We start from the raw sequence: 13449 nt of genomic DNA, 5'->3' as shown, positions 1-13449 counted from the left end.
CCGTAAAGTCTTGAATAATAGAAACTTGCATTTGACAATTACTTCAAAAATTGATACCAGCACTACTCTCTGCTCCAGCCATGAGAACCTTCCATGCTCCTTCCTTGTCGAGCTTCTTAACCTTGTCGGGCCCAGCCCAAAGCCTCCACTGCTCTTCAATCTGATACCCAATGACATGTGTTCCTTCAACCGTAGGCCATCCTTTCTCCTCTGCGAGCTTGATCATTCTGGTCCGTCTAGGCTTGAAGCACATATCGAGCAAGACACCCTTTTCCGGTCGTGAAAGAAACTCCTCGAGAGAGGCCTTTACAGCGAGTTCTTCTGGCGTCTTTGGTTCCAGGTCGGGTACCGTTCCAACGACGTAGTATGGTGTCTCAAGATTTTGTGCATCCCCCTCTTTGACGTGGACAATCTTGGGGACCGGTGAAAGCTTTTGCGAATCTTTCACGAGATCTTCCACCTCTTGAGCATCGCGGTTCAGCACGTAGATGACCGACGATTTGAAGTAAGAGTTTAATGCGTAAACAGCAGCTCGACTCGCTCCTCCTGCACCGACTATCAGAGCTGGCTTGTTCAGAACAGGCACACCAGGCTTATCTCCCTTTTCTAGTAGACATCCCTTGATTCCACGCCAGTCGGTATTGGTTCCATGAAGCTTCTTGGGATCCTCCCAATCACGATAGACATTATTGCAAGCACCAATTGTGGTGGACAAGTCATCCAAGATGTCCAGGCGAGGGAGTATGGCGTTCTTATAGGGCATTGTGACAACGAGGCCGGCCGTGGTGTCCTTTCTCGCAAGATCCATCAGCTCATCGAGAGTTGCACATTCTGTAGCGTAAAAGGTCCATGGAAGCCCCAGAGACTTTGCGATGTGGTTGTGCATGGGCGGAGCAATGGAATGACCGACACCAATGCCGACAAGGTGTAGAGTACGGCTTTCTTGATCCTGTGAGGCCATCTTGTTGTTTTCAACGTTGATTTGGTGAATTAACTGTCCAAACTTCAGAACAATAATAGATCATCTGGGTTATATGGTGTGTTTGCTTCACTTTCCACGCGGGCAATTCTTCTGCCGGCTTCAACAGTAACTGGAGACAACCCCGCAATTAGTGGCGGACTGCTATTCCCCCTCACTTTCAGTGATGGACCAATTATCACTACACGGATTGATGTACCATCTTGCAAGACATTGGAAACACGCTGTTAAAGATCCGCGTACGGCTTTTGGTGGATAAAGTCTCCCTTGGCTATAATGCGATTTGTTTACATTAAATAAGTTACTATACTAGATGGAAGGGCCAGGATCTCTTTCTGTAGCTCAAACCCTTCAACCATTCTTCGGACCCGGCACATCGTTCTGGAAGTGCTTCATAAAAGTCTTGTTGTTCACCCTTTCCGTCTTGAGTCGCATCTTTCGTTCTGACCGCTGTGCCGTTTCTAACTCCTTCTTTCTTTGTAAAAGGAAGCTACGTTGCTCTGAAGATGACATATGTATCAGGCTTTGCTGGTCTCTAACACTTAACCTGGCAAGCTGGGACGCCAAGGCTGCGTCCTTCTTTGTGAGTGCGTCAGGAGACACAGTTCCGGGCAATGAAGCTGGATATTCTCGGTTCTCTGTATCATCCTGAGCTGTTTGTCGATGTGGCTGCTTCGGTGCGGGGGCTGTACGATGTGATAGTAGTTTTCCCGATGACAGTCGAAGAGTCTCACTATCGATTGCAACGCCATTGTCGGTTTTGTACTTCTTTAAACCCTCAAGATCGTAGAACTCCAACATCTCCTCTGACATTTCAATTCTGCAGTGGCCTTTATCCACCATATGCTGCTGAATTCCTTGAACGGTGCGGCTTCTTGTTCCGCAATAAATGCACTCGCGGTAGGTATTGATGACAAAGTGTAGGTACCAGACCAATGTTTCCAGGTCGACACTTAGGTGATTCTCATATGGGATTCTGAGACTGTGTGCTGTCTTCATGTGCTGGACGTTGTCATCGAAGCTTTCATTGTTTTGGGTGCAAATAATGCATTTAGCAGGCTCAAACTCGGGCAATGCCTCATCAGAGACTTCATCAGCGGTTTCTGTATCACTGCCTGATGGTTGTCCGTGTGAAGCGCCCGTGACCTGTGTATGACTGGAGTAGGTATGGTCGTCGTCAACTGTTTCATCGATCAATCCCGAAGCAACCGCACGCTGTCTCAAAGCAGCGACACTGTTGTCAATCAGTATTTTGCGATGATGAAAGCAAATAATAGATACCTACTGGGATTCGCTTTTCGCATGTACTCTGTGCTCTTGGCTATTGTCAAAGGATAAATCGCAGAGCGAACACGTCGGTTTTGTGGATGTCATAGTTGCTGGTGTTTAACAATTGAAACAAAATTAAACGACAATAGCAATGGATGATGTTAAAGAATGAGGGATGTTAAGACTGATATATGCAGTTTCTCCGAGCTTATCTCGCTGACTGGGAAGAGCGTCTGATTGAGGGCCTGACAACAAGGGCGGCCCAGTGGGTTCTTGTCGCTAGGCCACTACACAGGTACCTAGGTAAGCCACTGTGGATACAGACAGTGCAGTTCTCTGTGACTCCTACAAGATATTGAAAGTGCGTGACTCATTTACCGGGCGGGGTTGTCTAATCAGGAAGGAAGATATTCATGATTATGGTCAATGCAGGGATCATCAAGAAGGTTATTAGTGGCAAACTACTATGCGTGTCGTATCGTCAGGCATTTTGCACGAATAACTGCTGATAGTCATTGTTATAGTCCCTGACTCATCTCCACTAATTCAAAGCCTGTACAGGTCTTCTGTAGCGTTCATGGGCCTGGATGAGCGCCACATCATGCTAGTGAAGTCATGACTTGATACAGCATTCGTGTGAAACCATCAAGATCAAGATCATCAATCAATTGGCCTCATTGTGTAAGAACACTACGTCTTTGCAAAATTAGAGACTATATCAATATGGATTATGCTAACTATATAATACCATTAATATCCTCAAACATGTCTCAAGCCCTCTTCTTCTTTCCCAAATTCCACTTCTTGACGCGGAAAGCATAATAAGACAAGACAGCAATAAAGATGTTGAATGCAACATACGCCCAGACAAGACCATAATTACGCCATCTCTCACCCCAGTAGATCTTACTATTAGCCAAGAACTGATCTGCATTGACCAGCGCGCAGTACTGACATTCCTGCGTAGCCTCAGGGTTCTGCAGCCTTCCTGGTGCCAGCTTCAAGTACTCGGCCATGTATTCGCCACACGTCGTTCCTGAAGGTGGGTTGAAGGTAGAAGTCTCGTCCTCTGAACAATCGATCGGACGACCAGCCAAAATGGTCGCGACAATACCACCCAGCCAGTAGGTGAAGGGACTGACACGATACATGAACATCCAGAACCCTGGGAGCTCGTTGGGTGGCTGAAGAACACCACAAAAGGTCAAACTCATAAGGACCAGGAGAGTGACGATTGAAGCCGCAGTGAGCGCGTTTGGAAGCGCCGCAATTGTCATCTGCGCAAAAGAACTTGCGTACAGCATAAGCTGTATCATGAACAACAGCACAAGACCTTGACGGGCCGAACCTTGGATACCAATAACGGGGTAGTAAAAGGCACCAAACATCAGAATACCGGTGACAATCTGGTAAGGGACCTCAACAACCACGTTGGCGATCAAAAACGCCTTCCAAGAATATGCCTTGCTGGGGCGCTCCCGGACTTCGTACAGCTCTCGCTGAGTAATGAAATGAGGATGGATCTGTACAATATTAGTAAGACGTGCAGCAATACTGAGTTTCAGACTTACCTGTTGAACCACGGCAGTGAAGACTGTGATAATCATAAAGACGGAGAACAAGATGTTCTGCATGCCAGCAAACGTAGAATCGGCGTTGAAGAACGAAAAGCCAATAAAGAGACCAGAGACTGTGCAGAGAACCAGCTTCGCCATGATGTAGTTTGGCATCCTCCAGTACTGCTGGAAGACTCTGATAGTGACTTCACGAAGCTGAGCGATAAACGGCATTGCAAATTCTGCATGACTGGCAGCATCATCCTCGGGGGCTTTTTCTGCCATGGCTGAATGGATCCTTTCCACTTCAGCCTCGACATCAACTCTCTCTTGACTTGCCTTCCAAGCAGTATGCCAGTCCTCTCCCTTGGAGCTTCTGGCATTGTTGACAATCTCAAGCATCCATTCAGCGGGGTTTTCATCATCGCCACAGGCTCGAGCTCCCTGTCTCTCAAAGTAGTTGAGGAGAGTACGTGAGTTCTCGCCAATATCACCAAAGTAGACAGTTCTGCCACCTTGCGCAAGGAAGAGGAGTCTGTCAAACTCTTGGAACAAGATAGCACTGGGCTGATGGACAGTACAAAGAATAGCCTGCCCGGCGTCTGCCAATTTCCGGAGGAAGGCAACAATGGCCCAAGAACTCTGAGAGTCCAGTCCACTTGTCGGCTCATCGAGGAAAAGCAGGAGCTTGGGCTTAGCAGCCAGCTCAACTCCGATGGTCAGAAGTTTGCGCTGCTCGACATTGAGACCCTCACCAGGGACACCCACAACAGCGCTAGCAAAGTCCCTCATGTTGAGCATGTCTATGACTTTCTCAACCCATTCCTCTTTCTCCTTGGTACTAATGGTACTTGGCTGGCGGAGCATAGCGCTGAATCGGAGACTTTCGCGAACAGTAGAAGTCTCAAGATGGAGATCTGGCAGGCGTTAATGCGACGGACTGGATAAAAGATAAATGTATGACTGACCTTGCTGCTGAACGTAACCTGTTTTCCTCTGGAAACTTGCATCCAGTGGCTTACCATTGACAAACATGTCTCCTGTGATAACACCCATACTGGTTCTCTGGGCTAGAACATCGAGGAGGGTCGTCTTTCCAGCGCCACTGACACCCATCAGAGCTGTAAGGGTACCGGGCTTGACCCAACCAGTGACATGATCCAAAAGACGTCGCGGCTGTCCCTTGATCTCAATGTCATACACAACATCCCTCCACGTAAAGATGTCAGTTTGAGGCTCAAGTGCGGTAGTGGTATCAGTTCCTTGCGCATCCTTTTCGGGGACAGCAAGCTCCTCATTCATGGCACTCCTGTCCACGCCGGATTCCAAGTGGGCGGGGACGCGACCGCGCTGGAAGACGAGTACTTCAGCCTTGCTAGATGTCTTTGAGTTCAGCTCGGTTGCTGTGAAGTAGACGGCCATGAAGAAGACAAGAAACGTTATCAAAATGCCAAAATTACGCCAGACATGCGAGTAGTAGTACTCATAGTTCGTCTCGATGAAGTCATCGCCGCTGACTGTTCTTTGACCGGCCACAGCTCCAACTGTCGAGCAGATCCATGAATCCCCAATGAGTTGAGGATAGGCAGGGATAAAAGTCGAGCACTCAAAGTTTCGGTTATGGAACTCGTTAGCTACCAGGATCTCGAAGGCATAGTAAATGGGGTTAATCCATCTAGCAAAGGTCAATAACAATAGTACAAGAGGCGTCACGTAGGCTTACCTGATCCAACCAAACCAGTCAACCATTTGTGGTACGTGAATCATGAACCCTGTGTAAATCACAAGTGCCAGAATCATGGGGCCAGCCAGTGTCATAGCTTGTGAGACTGTCTTGGTAACAGCTGCCAAGGTACGGAAGATGCCTGACATAACAAATGTGGAGATGAACGAGATGAGGAAATAGAGGAAGAAGGCCCCAGCTTCTCGGCGAAGCCCAGACATGAAGTAAAGGACAATGTTGAAGACCGTTGCGGAAACAAACTTGATAGGTATATCAGCCGCAACTCCAGAGATAGCTTCAGCTGCGGGATGATAGAAGGCGTAAGATGCATGTTTCTCGACGATGGGGCGTTGGGCGTAAAGGTTGTTGATCTCGGCAATGGCTGCGAAACCGTTTATCAGAACACCCATGAAGAGCACAGCTCCTTTGGAGTAGAAGCTACCGGTATCGTCTTCTGTGCCGTAGTATACGGAGCCAATTATAACAGCCATGATGATTGGTGTTATAGTGTGTGTGGCGGTTGCGACTATATCGTTCCAGATTCGCTGGTAAGCTCGCCTGGTGGTCAGGCGAATCTGCGTTCCGAGGCTGATGATGTATGGGGACTTGCGTGGGACGTGCTTCTCTTGACTAGGCGGGTATCGTTAGCATGCTTGCAGCACATGATATCTGAGTGGTACTTACATGAGGTTCTTGCGCTCTCGTAGCGGCGCCATGGCCTCGGATCGGTTGTCGACGTGATACCTTCCCTGATACCGCTCAATCTCCTCTCGCAGTGTCTTGTATTCTTGAGAGTTGTGCCAATACCTCTCGAACTCTTCAGCGGTACGAGGCACTGACTTTTCCATTCCCGGTCGGGCCTTTCTCTCCTGGGGATTGGTGGCCGAGGTCAAAAAGTCGCCCACGGTTTGACGTCGAGGGCATTGCCAGCCCATCCTCTCAAAGTAGGCCTTTGCTTTGTTCGCTGGTCCGAAGTAGATTTGCCGACCTTCGTACAGAACCACGGCTTTGTCAAAAAGGTCATAGATCGCTTGACTAGCTTGGTAGATAGCCAGGGCGTTGCATGATCCGGTGTAGTCGGATGCCAAACGAATGGCCGCAGCGAACTTCAACGCAGTAGCCGAGTCCAAGCCTCGGGTACTGTTGTCCCAAGCAGCCATGGGGGATTGTGCCAACATCATTTCAGCGATACTGACACGTTTTCGTTCTCCTCCCGAGACACCACGGATAAAATCATTACCGACCATTGTATTGTACGTGTGAGTCAGACCGCAGACTGCCATGACAATCTTGGTGGCACTCTTGCAGGCTTCATCGCGACTCATTCCAAGGACTGTCTCAGCATTGGAGGGCATGCGGCATGCTGCTGCGAATTCGAGCGTTTGACCGACAGTCAGATATGGGAAATGCTTATCAACCTGTCAAGAAACCCGGTTAGTAAAGCCTCGATTGATGTGGTTAGATATGTCACAGTTCCTTACCTCTTGGTTGTACTCTGTTTCGCCCTTGAATTCTTTCATCATATCCTTTTGGGAGACACCATTGTATGTAATGATGGAATTCTCGCTGACACTGAGGCCTTGAAGCTCTCCGGTCATGGTCTTGAGTAGTGTCGAGCATCCAGAACCTGGGCGACCGAGGACGATGAGAGTCTCGCCTCCCTGAAGAAGGCCGTCGAACCGGTGAAGGATCATTTTTGGCTCCTTCTTGCCTGATCTTAGGTACTGTGCAATACGCAGGGGTCCCAGTATCACGTCACCAAGAGTCTTTTGTAGCTGCAGGGCCGCTCCTGTGCCGGAAACACTGAGGTCTTTGAAGGCAACTCCTGCACTCTTGGGTCCAACACCAGCGTCCCGCAAACGGTGCATGAAAGAGGGTAACCATTTTGAAAGGTCGAAAGCTTTGTTCGTGGGGTCTAGTGCAGGGTCTCGTTCTTCGACAACTGGAATTGTCGAAGCAAGGCTGCTAACGCTTTGTCTGCGATGCTGTGAAATTCCGGTAGCAAGTCTATGAAGTTCCTGACGATCTTGCTCGTCCATGATCATTGTGTTGGCTTGTGAGATCGAGGGCTGACCATAGGTGCTACCAGTAGAGTGTTGAGGAGCAAAGCTCGAGTGGTTGGATGTTGATCCATTTTCGTGGCCTGAGTCTGGCAGGCTTTCCGTGGATCGTGAAGCCATCATGACGGCGGGCCTAGCAATTGATTGAAGTTAGGGTTGATACCAGAATGCAATGAATACAATTGACAACTTCTGGTGTGAGGGTCGATATTATTATTATTATTATTATTATTATTATGGCACTGGAGAGTGTTGGTTGCCAAGTCGTTTAAGTAAACTTATTTACAGCTGAAAGCAGTTTGACTTTAAGCCTGTCAGCAGGAATGATAGCTACAACTCCCCACCTGTCAGACAACCCGAGGCCCAAGGTTTAAAACTTGTGATGCAGACGGATGCAACCCCCGGAGACCTGTCATTGGTATATCTCTCGATCGGATGTTGGGTGAGGTCAAACTCTGCGTTTGCTCACATGCTTCTTCGGCTCGGGAGAGTCTTACGTTTTTGTCAGATGTTGGTTCTGCCCGCTGTGGCTTAGAGGGCGTCATAACTCAAAATTGTCAAGTCTAATTAGTCTTAGTAGAGCAACATTGTCTGGGTTTAGTGCGGAAACAGCTTGTCAAAAGCGTGTGAAGACCCGACCAAGCCGGCGCTACTCTGTACCCTCGGATCCGTTGGAAAGTCACCCTACAGGACCTCTCATCTTTTTGTTCTCATGCGGATCAGATAACATCAGTTTACGGATACTGCTATGCTTGCGATTGACTATCGAAAATGACTGCGATCGTGTAGCATATGCCGCGTTTGAGTTCGCTAGAAGAATCTCCCTGATTGCGTTGGAGATCTGTCACAACGGCACGAGATTCCAGTCGACAGTGTCAATTAAGGTATTTTGAGTTTGAGATGTGTCAAAGTCGACCCACACGTAACAACCTGATCGAGAATTAGTCTTTGTGTTCCCGTTAGTGTCGATCTGCGTGTCTGTGGCTTCTTCAACTCAAAGTCAATTAAACTCCTGACGTTGAAGTACAGGGTAACAACAAGAGCTTAAAGTTGATTGATCGTGTCGGAAATTGTATTTTTTGCTATTGTCGATACAGGAAGAAGCTACCTTCAGACTGTAGCTTCGTGTCACTAAATCCACTGCTTTGTCTGACTTCCTACGGTTTGTTATAGGGTAATGTCTCTTGAGATGAGGTATGCCAGGCCGTGGAATAACACGAGATTATTGGCTCGACTGGAAATAAGCCGATGACGGAAATAACATGTGGACAAATGCCAACTGGCCATCGAGTCGGAGATGCCCTACTCGGAATTTCTCGGCTGGTATTCCTTGTCTCCTAATTTGTCGTTGTCTTGTCGCCCGGATTATTCCCACGCATGCCATGGATGGGTCACTGTGCACATTACATCTCAATCTGTATCAGTTGATATTGGGCCAGTCGCCTACGGCTTGTCTAAGCTGGTTATGTCCGCCTCGTAGGAGACATTCCCTGGTAGCAATTGCACATCGATGCTAACAGGACTCTCTACGACACGTCCCTTCAACAGTCACCCTTGCCAAGATGAGTCCTCGGATGGAATATGAGCTAATCCCCAACAGGACTAGTGTTTGACGCGTAGCCAGCAAGACGCGACGCGTTCGCAACAGTAGTCACGATCGGAATACGGATATGAAGTCTTGGTAGCTGAAACTACGAATACCGAGATGAGATGAGCCCTAATCTCGTAACATTCCACCAAAACAGTCCGACGAGCCAAACTTGGAGGCGGCGTTTCACTAGAGTTGATGCCCGGCCTTTGATGCGAAGACATTGTTACAAGGAGAGATATAATCTACCATACCTCCCTGAAGCAAATGTCTTGACGGCTACCTATCCCTCAGTACCAGAAACATTGGCCACTGTATATATAAGAGATGAAATCATTAGATTAGTTACTGCACACTTTAGGTTATTTATTTTTGTAACCTTAGACTTCAGAGGTCAACTTTTCTGTTACCCACCAGCCATCGGACTGGTCGCAGAGGCTCTTGATCTTCGTCGTTGTGAGTCAGAACCGCATAGAACGAATGCCTCATCAGAAACATTGGGGCAATTACTTTTGAAAAGGATTTATATCAAGAGGCCGCATACAGAAAAGAGAACATCGGCTGTGCCGCCCTCCAGGTATCCCGAGGCGTACTTGGCAAAACACTTGACAGATGAGTTTTCTTTTAGTGATTTCAATGTCTAATTCAAGAGACAACCATGTGCCGCTCATCTTTGATTGGAGCGCCATGTCTCGATTAGAAAGCACATTTTCAGATAAAATACCTGCTCAAGCGAATGCAGGAATAGGCAGATTATACATGGCGTTGGTGGGTTATATGATATGTGGCATTACAAGTGAGAAAAAGTTGTCTAAGGTTGAATGTGATTTTCTTCAATTGGGGAACATTTGACGAGAGAACTTCGCGGGATACTCAGTCTATACCGATCTTCTCCCAGATCTCAGCTTACCTAGCCCACTAGAAGTAAGAAACCAGACTCCATTACTCCCATTAGGCCTTGCTAAGCCCCATTACAAGAATGCCATAATTCCAGCTCAACACCTCGTGCATCATACCCATCCCGGTTGCATTCCCGAAGCCAAAAATAAACCTTTTTACTGCGAAGAGTAACATCAAAAAGTAGTTTGATGTTTTGCTGGAAACACCCATCAGATGTTGTAGTTGCCGAGAGATTTCGCAACGCCCTGGCCAAGTTTGTCATTGTTCTTAGATAGGTCATCAATCTCATGATCTTCTGCAATAGCAAAGGCTTCCTTGGGGGCGCTGATACTGTAGCGTCGACGATGAGCCACAATGGCATTCTTCTTGAGCTCGCTTTTTCACATCCCGGATAATGGCCGTGCACACTGGGGTTGCGTTCCTCCAAGGCCGTGATGATATCGTGATGAAGTGGCATTGTTACCTTGTCGAATTCGGATTCGCTCTGGCATCGTGTGAAAATCGCGGTTTGGGTGGGAATGACACTAAACGGGTTTTGTTCCTAATTGAAGCTTCAACCAGTTCATGGGATCAACATCACTACCCTGATTCTTTGGCCTCTTGATAAGCTTTTTCGTAGTTCCAGATCTGACCTTGGTTTTGATAGGAACCTCCATCCTCCTCCGCAGGCGAGTGTTCAAGATTGAACCCCGTGTCGAGATAGTCAGGGTTCCAATCGGTAACCTTCTGTTTCTTCACCTTGCGCTTTCGGATCAGTGGTCGTGTGCTTCGGACCCTTTTCAGTAGGGATGTGTGTAAGTAGTAGAAACATAAACCTCCTAGGTCTTAGTATATAAAACTAATTAGTCTAAAAAGTATAGTCTAAGTAGCATAAGCCGACCCACCAATTTCGTCTCTTATGCTTCCAGCGGCCAACTCTTCCGATGTCCTGAGGGCTGTACAGGCTGAGCAGTGATTTCAGTAGAGCGGCTAGGGTAATCAGGGTTGCTGATAATCATCTTCTTGTTCGTGCATCCGAAGTCGCCGCCTTTCTTGGGCAAGCTCACCCTGAACCCCTTCATGTCTGCGGTAGCAAAGCCTGCAACTGAGCGACGAAGGGACATTGTCGCTTCAGGGAAAATGTTGGTAAATGTTGTCCACTGGCTAGGTAGCTCAGCCTCATTTCATCCTTGAAGACCCATGAGCGCGCCTGCTAGCTGTCCAGTGGTAGGACCCCAGGCTGTGCTGCCTTTGCGAATAGCTGTCTTGCAAGCAGCAAAAAAGGCGCGGTACATGCCATCGTTGGCTGTGAAGTATTCATGGGTAGATTTATTAGGAGCTATCTAAGCAACAGTGTTAGGTATGTGTCAAGTCAGCGACAAGAGGTGACTCACGTTGAGTTGCTTGGTGTACTGTAGATGCGACAAGGTGGTGATTCTTCTTGCTCCTAGGAGATGCAAGATGATCTCAGATGGCTTAAGGTTGGAGATATAGGAGAAGACCATAAATGTCAGCAAGAGGGGAAAGAAAGTACACGTAATTGAAATACAAACATGAAGAAATGCCTCTAAGAATCTAAAGAGCTTTGAAGTGCTTGTACGGTGCCAATCATGTGTTGTGTTGTGTTGATGTGGGAAGGTGAAGATGATGCGTATTGGAGGAGTAGAAGCGAAAGATGAAGATGAAGATGGCGGAGGTTAAGGTGTGTGTAGACCCCTAAGTCAAAGATTTAAGCTCCTTGGTTAGTGATTCACTGCATTGAATAAAGGAGAGAAACGAGAGATTGCAAGTAATGTGCAGTTGAACTTTTGTGTTCTGACATTTGTCAACTCCTATCCAAGCAAAGAACACAGCCTTTGATTGCGAAAGACCTCAAATGGGCCTACTTAGTTACATAAGGGACAATTGGTTAATTACAAATGGCAGATATGCCATATACTTCCAATCCATGAATATCTATAAATATCTATAAATATCTATTTACACTGATGAATACCAAGATCAATTGCAAAAGACAGATCTACTATACACTTTCAATCCAGGTTAATTCGCAAATGACCAATATCTATAATGATTATTGATCTCTTATGAAATAACACTTGTCATCTTCTGATGATATCGTGGTGACATTTAATATACTCTGTGCCTAGGGTTTGCAAGTGATTTGGGCAGACAGTCGGAATTCCCTTCGCAATTGTGATTTTGAATAGCTTACAGTTACTAGAGTGACTACACCTGGTCTTGCTCTTATTTTGAGTAGCATATAAACGTGTTTGGAGATGTGTAAGCAAGAATCTCCGTAGAACGTATCATGATACTCTCTACCAGGCGTCTCATTATACAGAACCAGGTCTAACGAAGAACATGTGTTATCAAATTGTGAAATTGCCTTTAAGTTTTATTGTCCTTCGCGTGATATCTTGCTACAATTTGGCAAATAATTCTGTTTTAAGCATTGCGGTTTCATTGCGTCTAGATGTTAGCCATACTTTTGCAACTGCTCACCCTGCTGTGTCATACATATTGTTACAGCATTGGGATTTACTGTTAAGCTCATATCACTTCATAGATCGAATGAGTCTACATTCATACTTTCGCAACTAATTCGAAAAAATAAGCTTCATGATAGGGTGGTCTAAGTAAACCAGTCTGATGGCGTTTGGCATTGTCTTCTTATTGCATTTTCGCAAATGGCCTCCAAAAAAAAGTACATTGCAGCAGGGTGACTTAAGCAAACCAGTTTCGTAAGTGACTCTCTTTAGCTTCGAAACATATAAATATAATCGAGGGAATTTGAAGCCCAGAGTGTCTTCCGCCTGACTTGATTTCGCAGAGGGCCTCAATGAGATGAGCGCAAGTTCATACTCAGTTTTGCAGAAGTAAATAACGAGCAAGCACTTAAAGAGAAAAGAAAAGAATATGACATTGGACCCGGTTTCGCAAAATGACCCGACTGGGAAGCGTTTGAAGTGAGAAATTGAAATCACTGAAGTCTAAATATTCTTTGCTAATTATGCCAGAAAGATATATTACTTTAGTGGTTGGTACAACGTCAAGCAAAATATGCCTTCGGCGCCCTATATCAAGAGTCATGGAAAGATTAAGTATAAATTAGAAAGAGAGGTTAGAAATATTATCAGTGTTACTGCTAGGTGGATCAGGAGAAAGAACTGAATGAACCAAGAGAAAGACGAGAATAAATCAAGAGAAATAATGTTATTAATATTAATAAATAAATATAATAAATACTGTATATTAGGAGACAATTAGGTCGCTAACTGTGCTTCTAATTGCGAAATGAGCATAACGCTACCTGCAGATGTGGAATTTATTTAGCCATCTAATGCTGGTGTTGGTTGTGATTTCTGATGCGAAATCTGTAGTGTAAATTATTT

The 13449-nt window shown here is 46.4% G+C and overlaps 4 protein-coding genes across 4 annotated transcripts; all 4 read right to left on the bottom strand.

Moving 5' to 3' along the window:
- Positions 1–43: 43 nt before the first annotated feature.
- Positions 44–961, bottom strand: FGSG_03880 (uncharacterized protein; the record flags this gene model as incomplete). The annotated part of the gene is made up of 1 exon (XM_011323488.1): positions 44–961. The coding sequence occupies one exon, from the start codon at positions 959–961 to the stop codon at positions 44–46; it is 918 nt and encodes a 305-aa protein (XP_011321790.1).
- A 369-nt stretch (positions 962–1330) lies between these two features.
- On the bottom strand, positions 1331–2353 carry FGSG_03881 (uncharacterized protein; the record flags this gene model as incomplete). Its single annotated transcript, XM_011323487.1, has 2 exons — positions 1331–2213; positions 2265–2353. 2 exons carry the CDS (start codon positions 2351–2353, stop codon positions 1331–1333), a joined length of 972 nt encoding a protein of 323 aa, XP_011321789.1.
- Positions 2354–3018: 665 nt separating this feature from the next.
- On the bottom strand, positions 3019–7707 carry FGSG_03882 (uncharacterized protein; the record flags this gene model as incomplete). Its single annotated transcript, XM_011323486.1, has 6 exons — positions 3019–3771; positions 3820–4721; positions 4773–5479; positions 5528–6157; positions 6212–6945; positions 7009–7707. The coding sequence occupies 6 exons, from the start codon at positions 7705–7707 to the stop codon at positions 3019–3021; spliced, it is 4425 nt and encodes a 1474-aa protein (XP_011321788.1).
- Positions 7708–10136: 2429 nt separating this feature from the next.
- On the bottom strand, positions 10137–11559 carry FGSG_12354 (uncharacterized protein; the record flags this gene model as incomplete). The annotated part of the gene is made up of 5 exons (XM_011323485.1): positions 10137–10599; positions 10659–10893; positions 10960–11019; positions 11253–11397; positions 11449–11559. 5 exons carry the CDS (start codon positions 11557–11559, stop codon positions 10137–10139), a joined length of 1014 nt encoding a protein of 337 aa, XP_011321787.1.
- Positions 11560–13449: the final 1890 nt, after the last annotated feature.

The sequence above is a fragment of the Fusarium graminearum genome, chromosome 2 (assembly GCF_000240135.3).
Source record: "Fusarium graminearum PH-1 chromosome 2, whole genome shotgun sequence".
Lineage (NCBI taxonomy): Eukaryota > Fungi > Ascomycota > Sordariomycetes > Hypocreales > Nectriaceae > Fusarium > Fusarium graminearum.
Note: the sequence above shows the minus strand (reverse complement) of the source record. Positions and strands in the feature narration are given on the sequence as shown.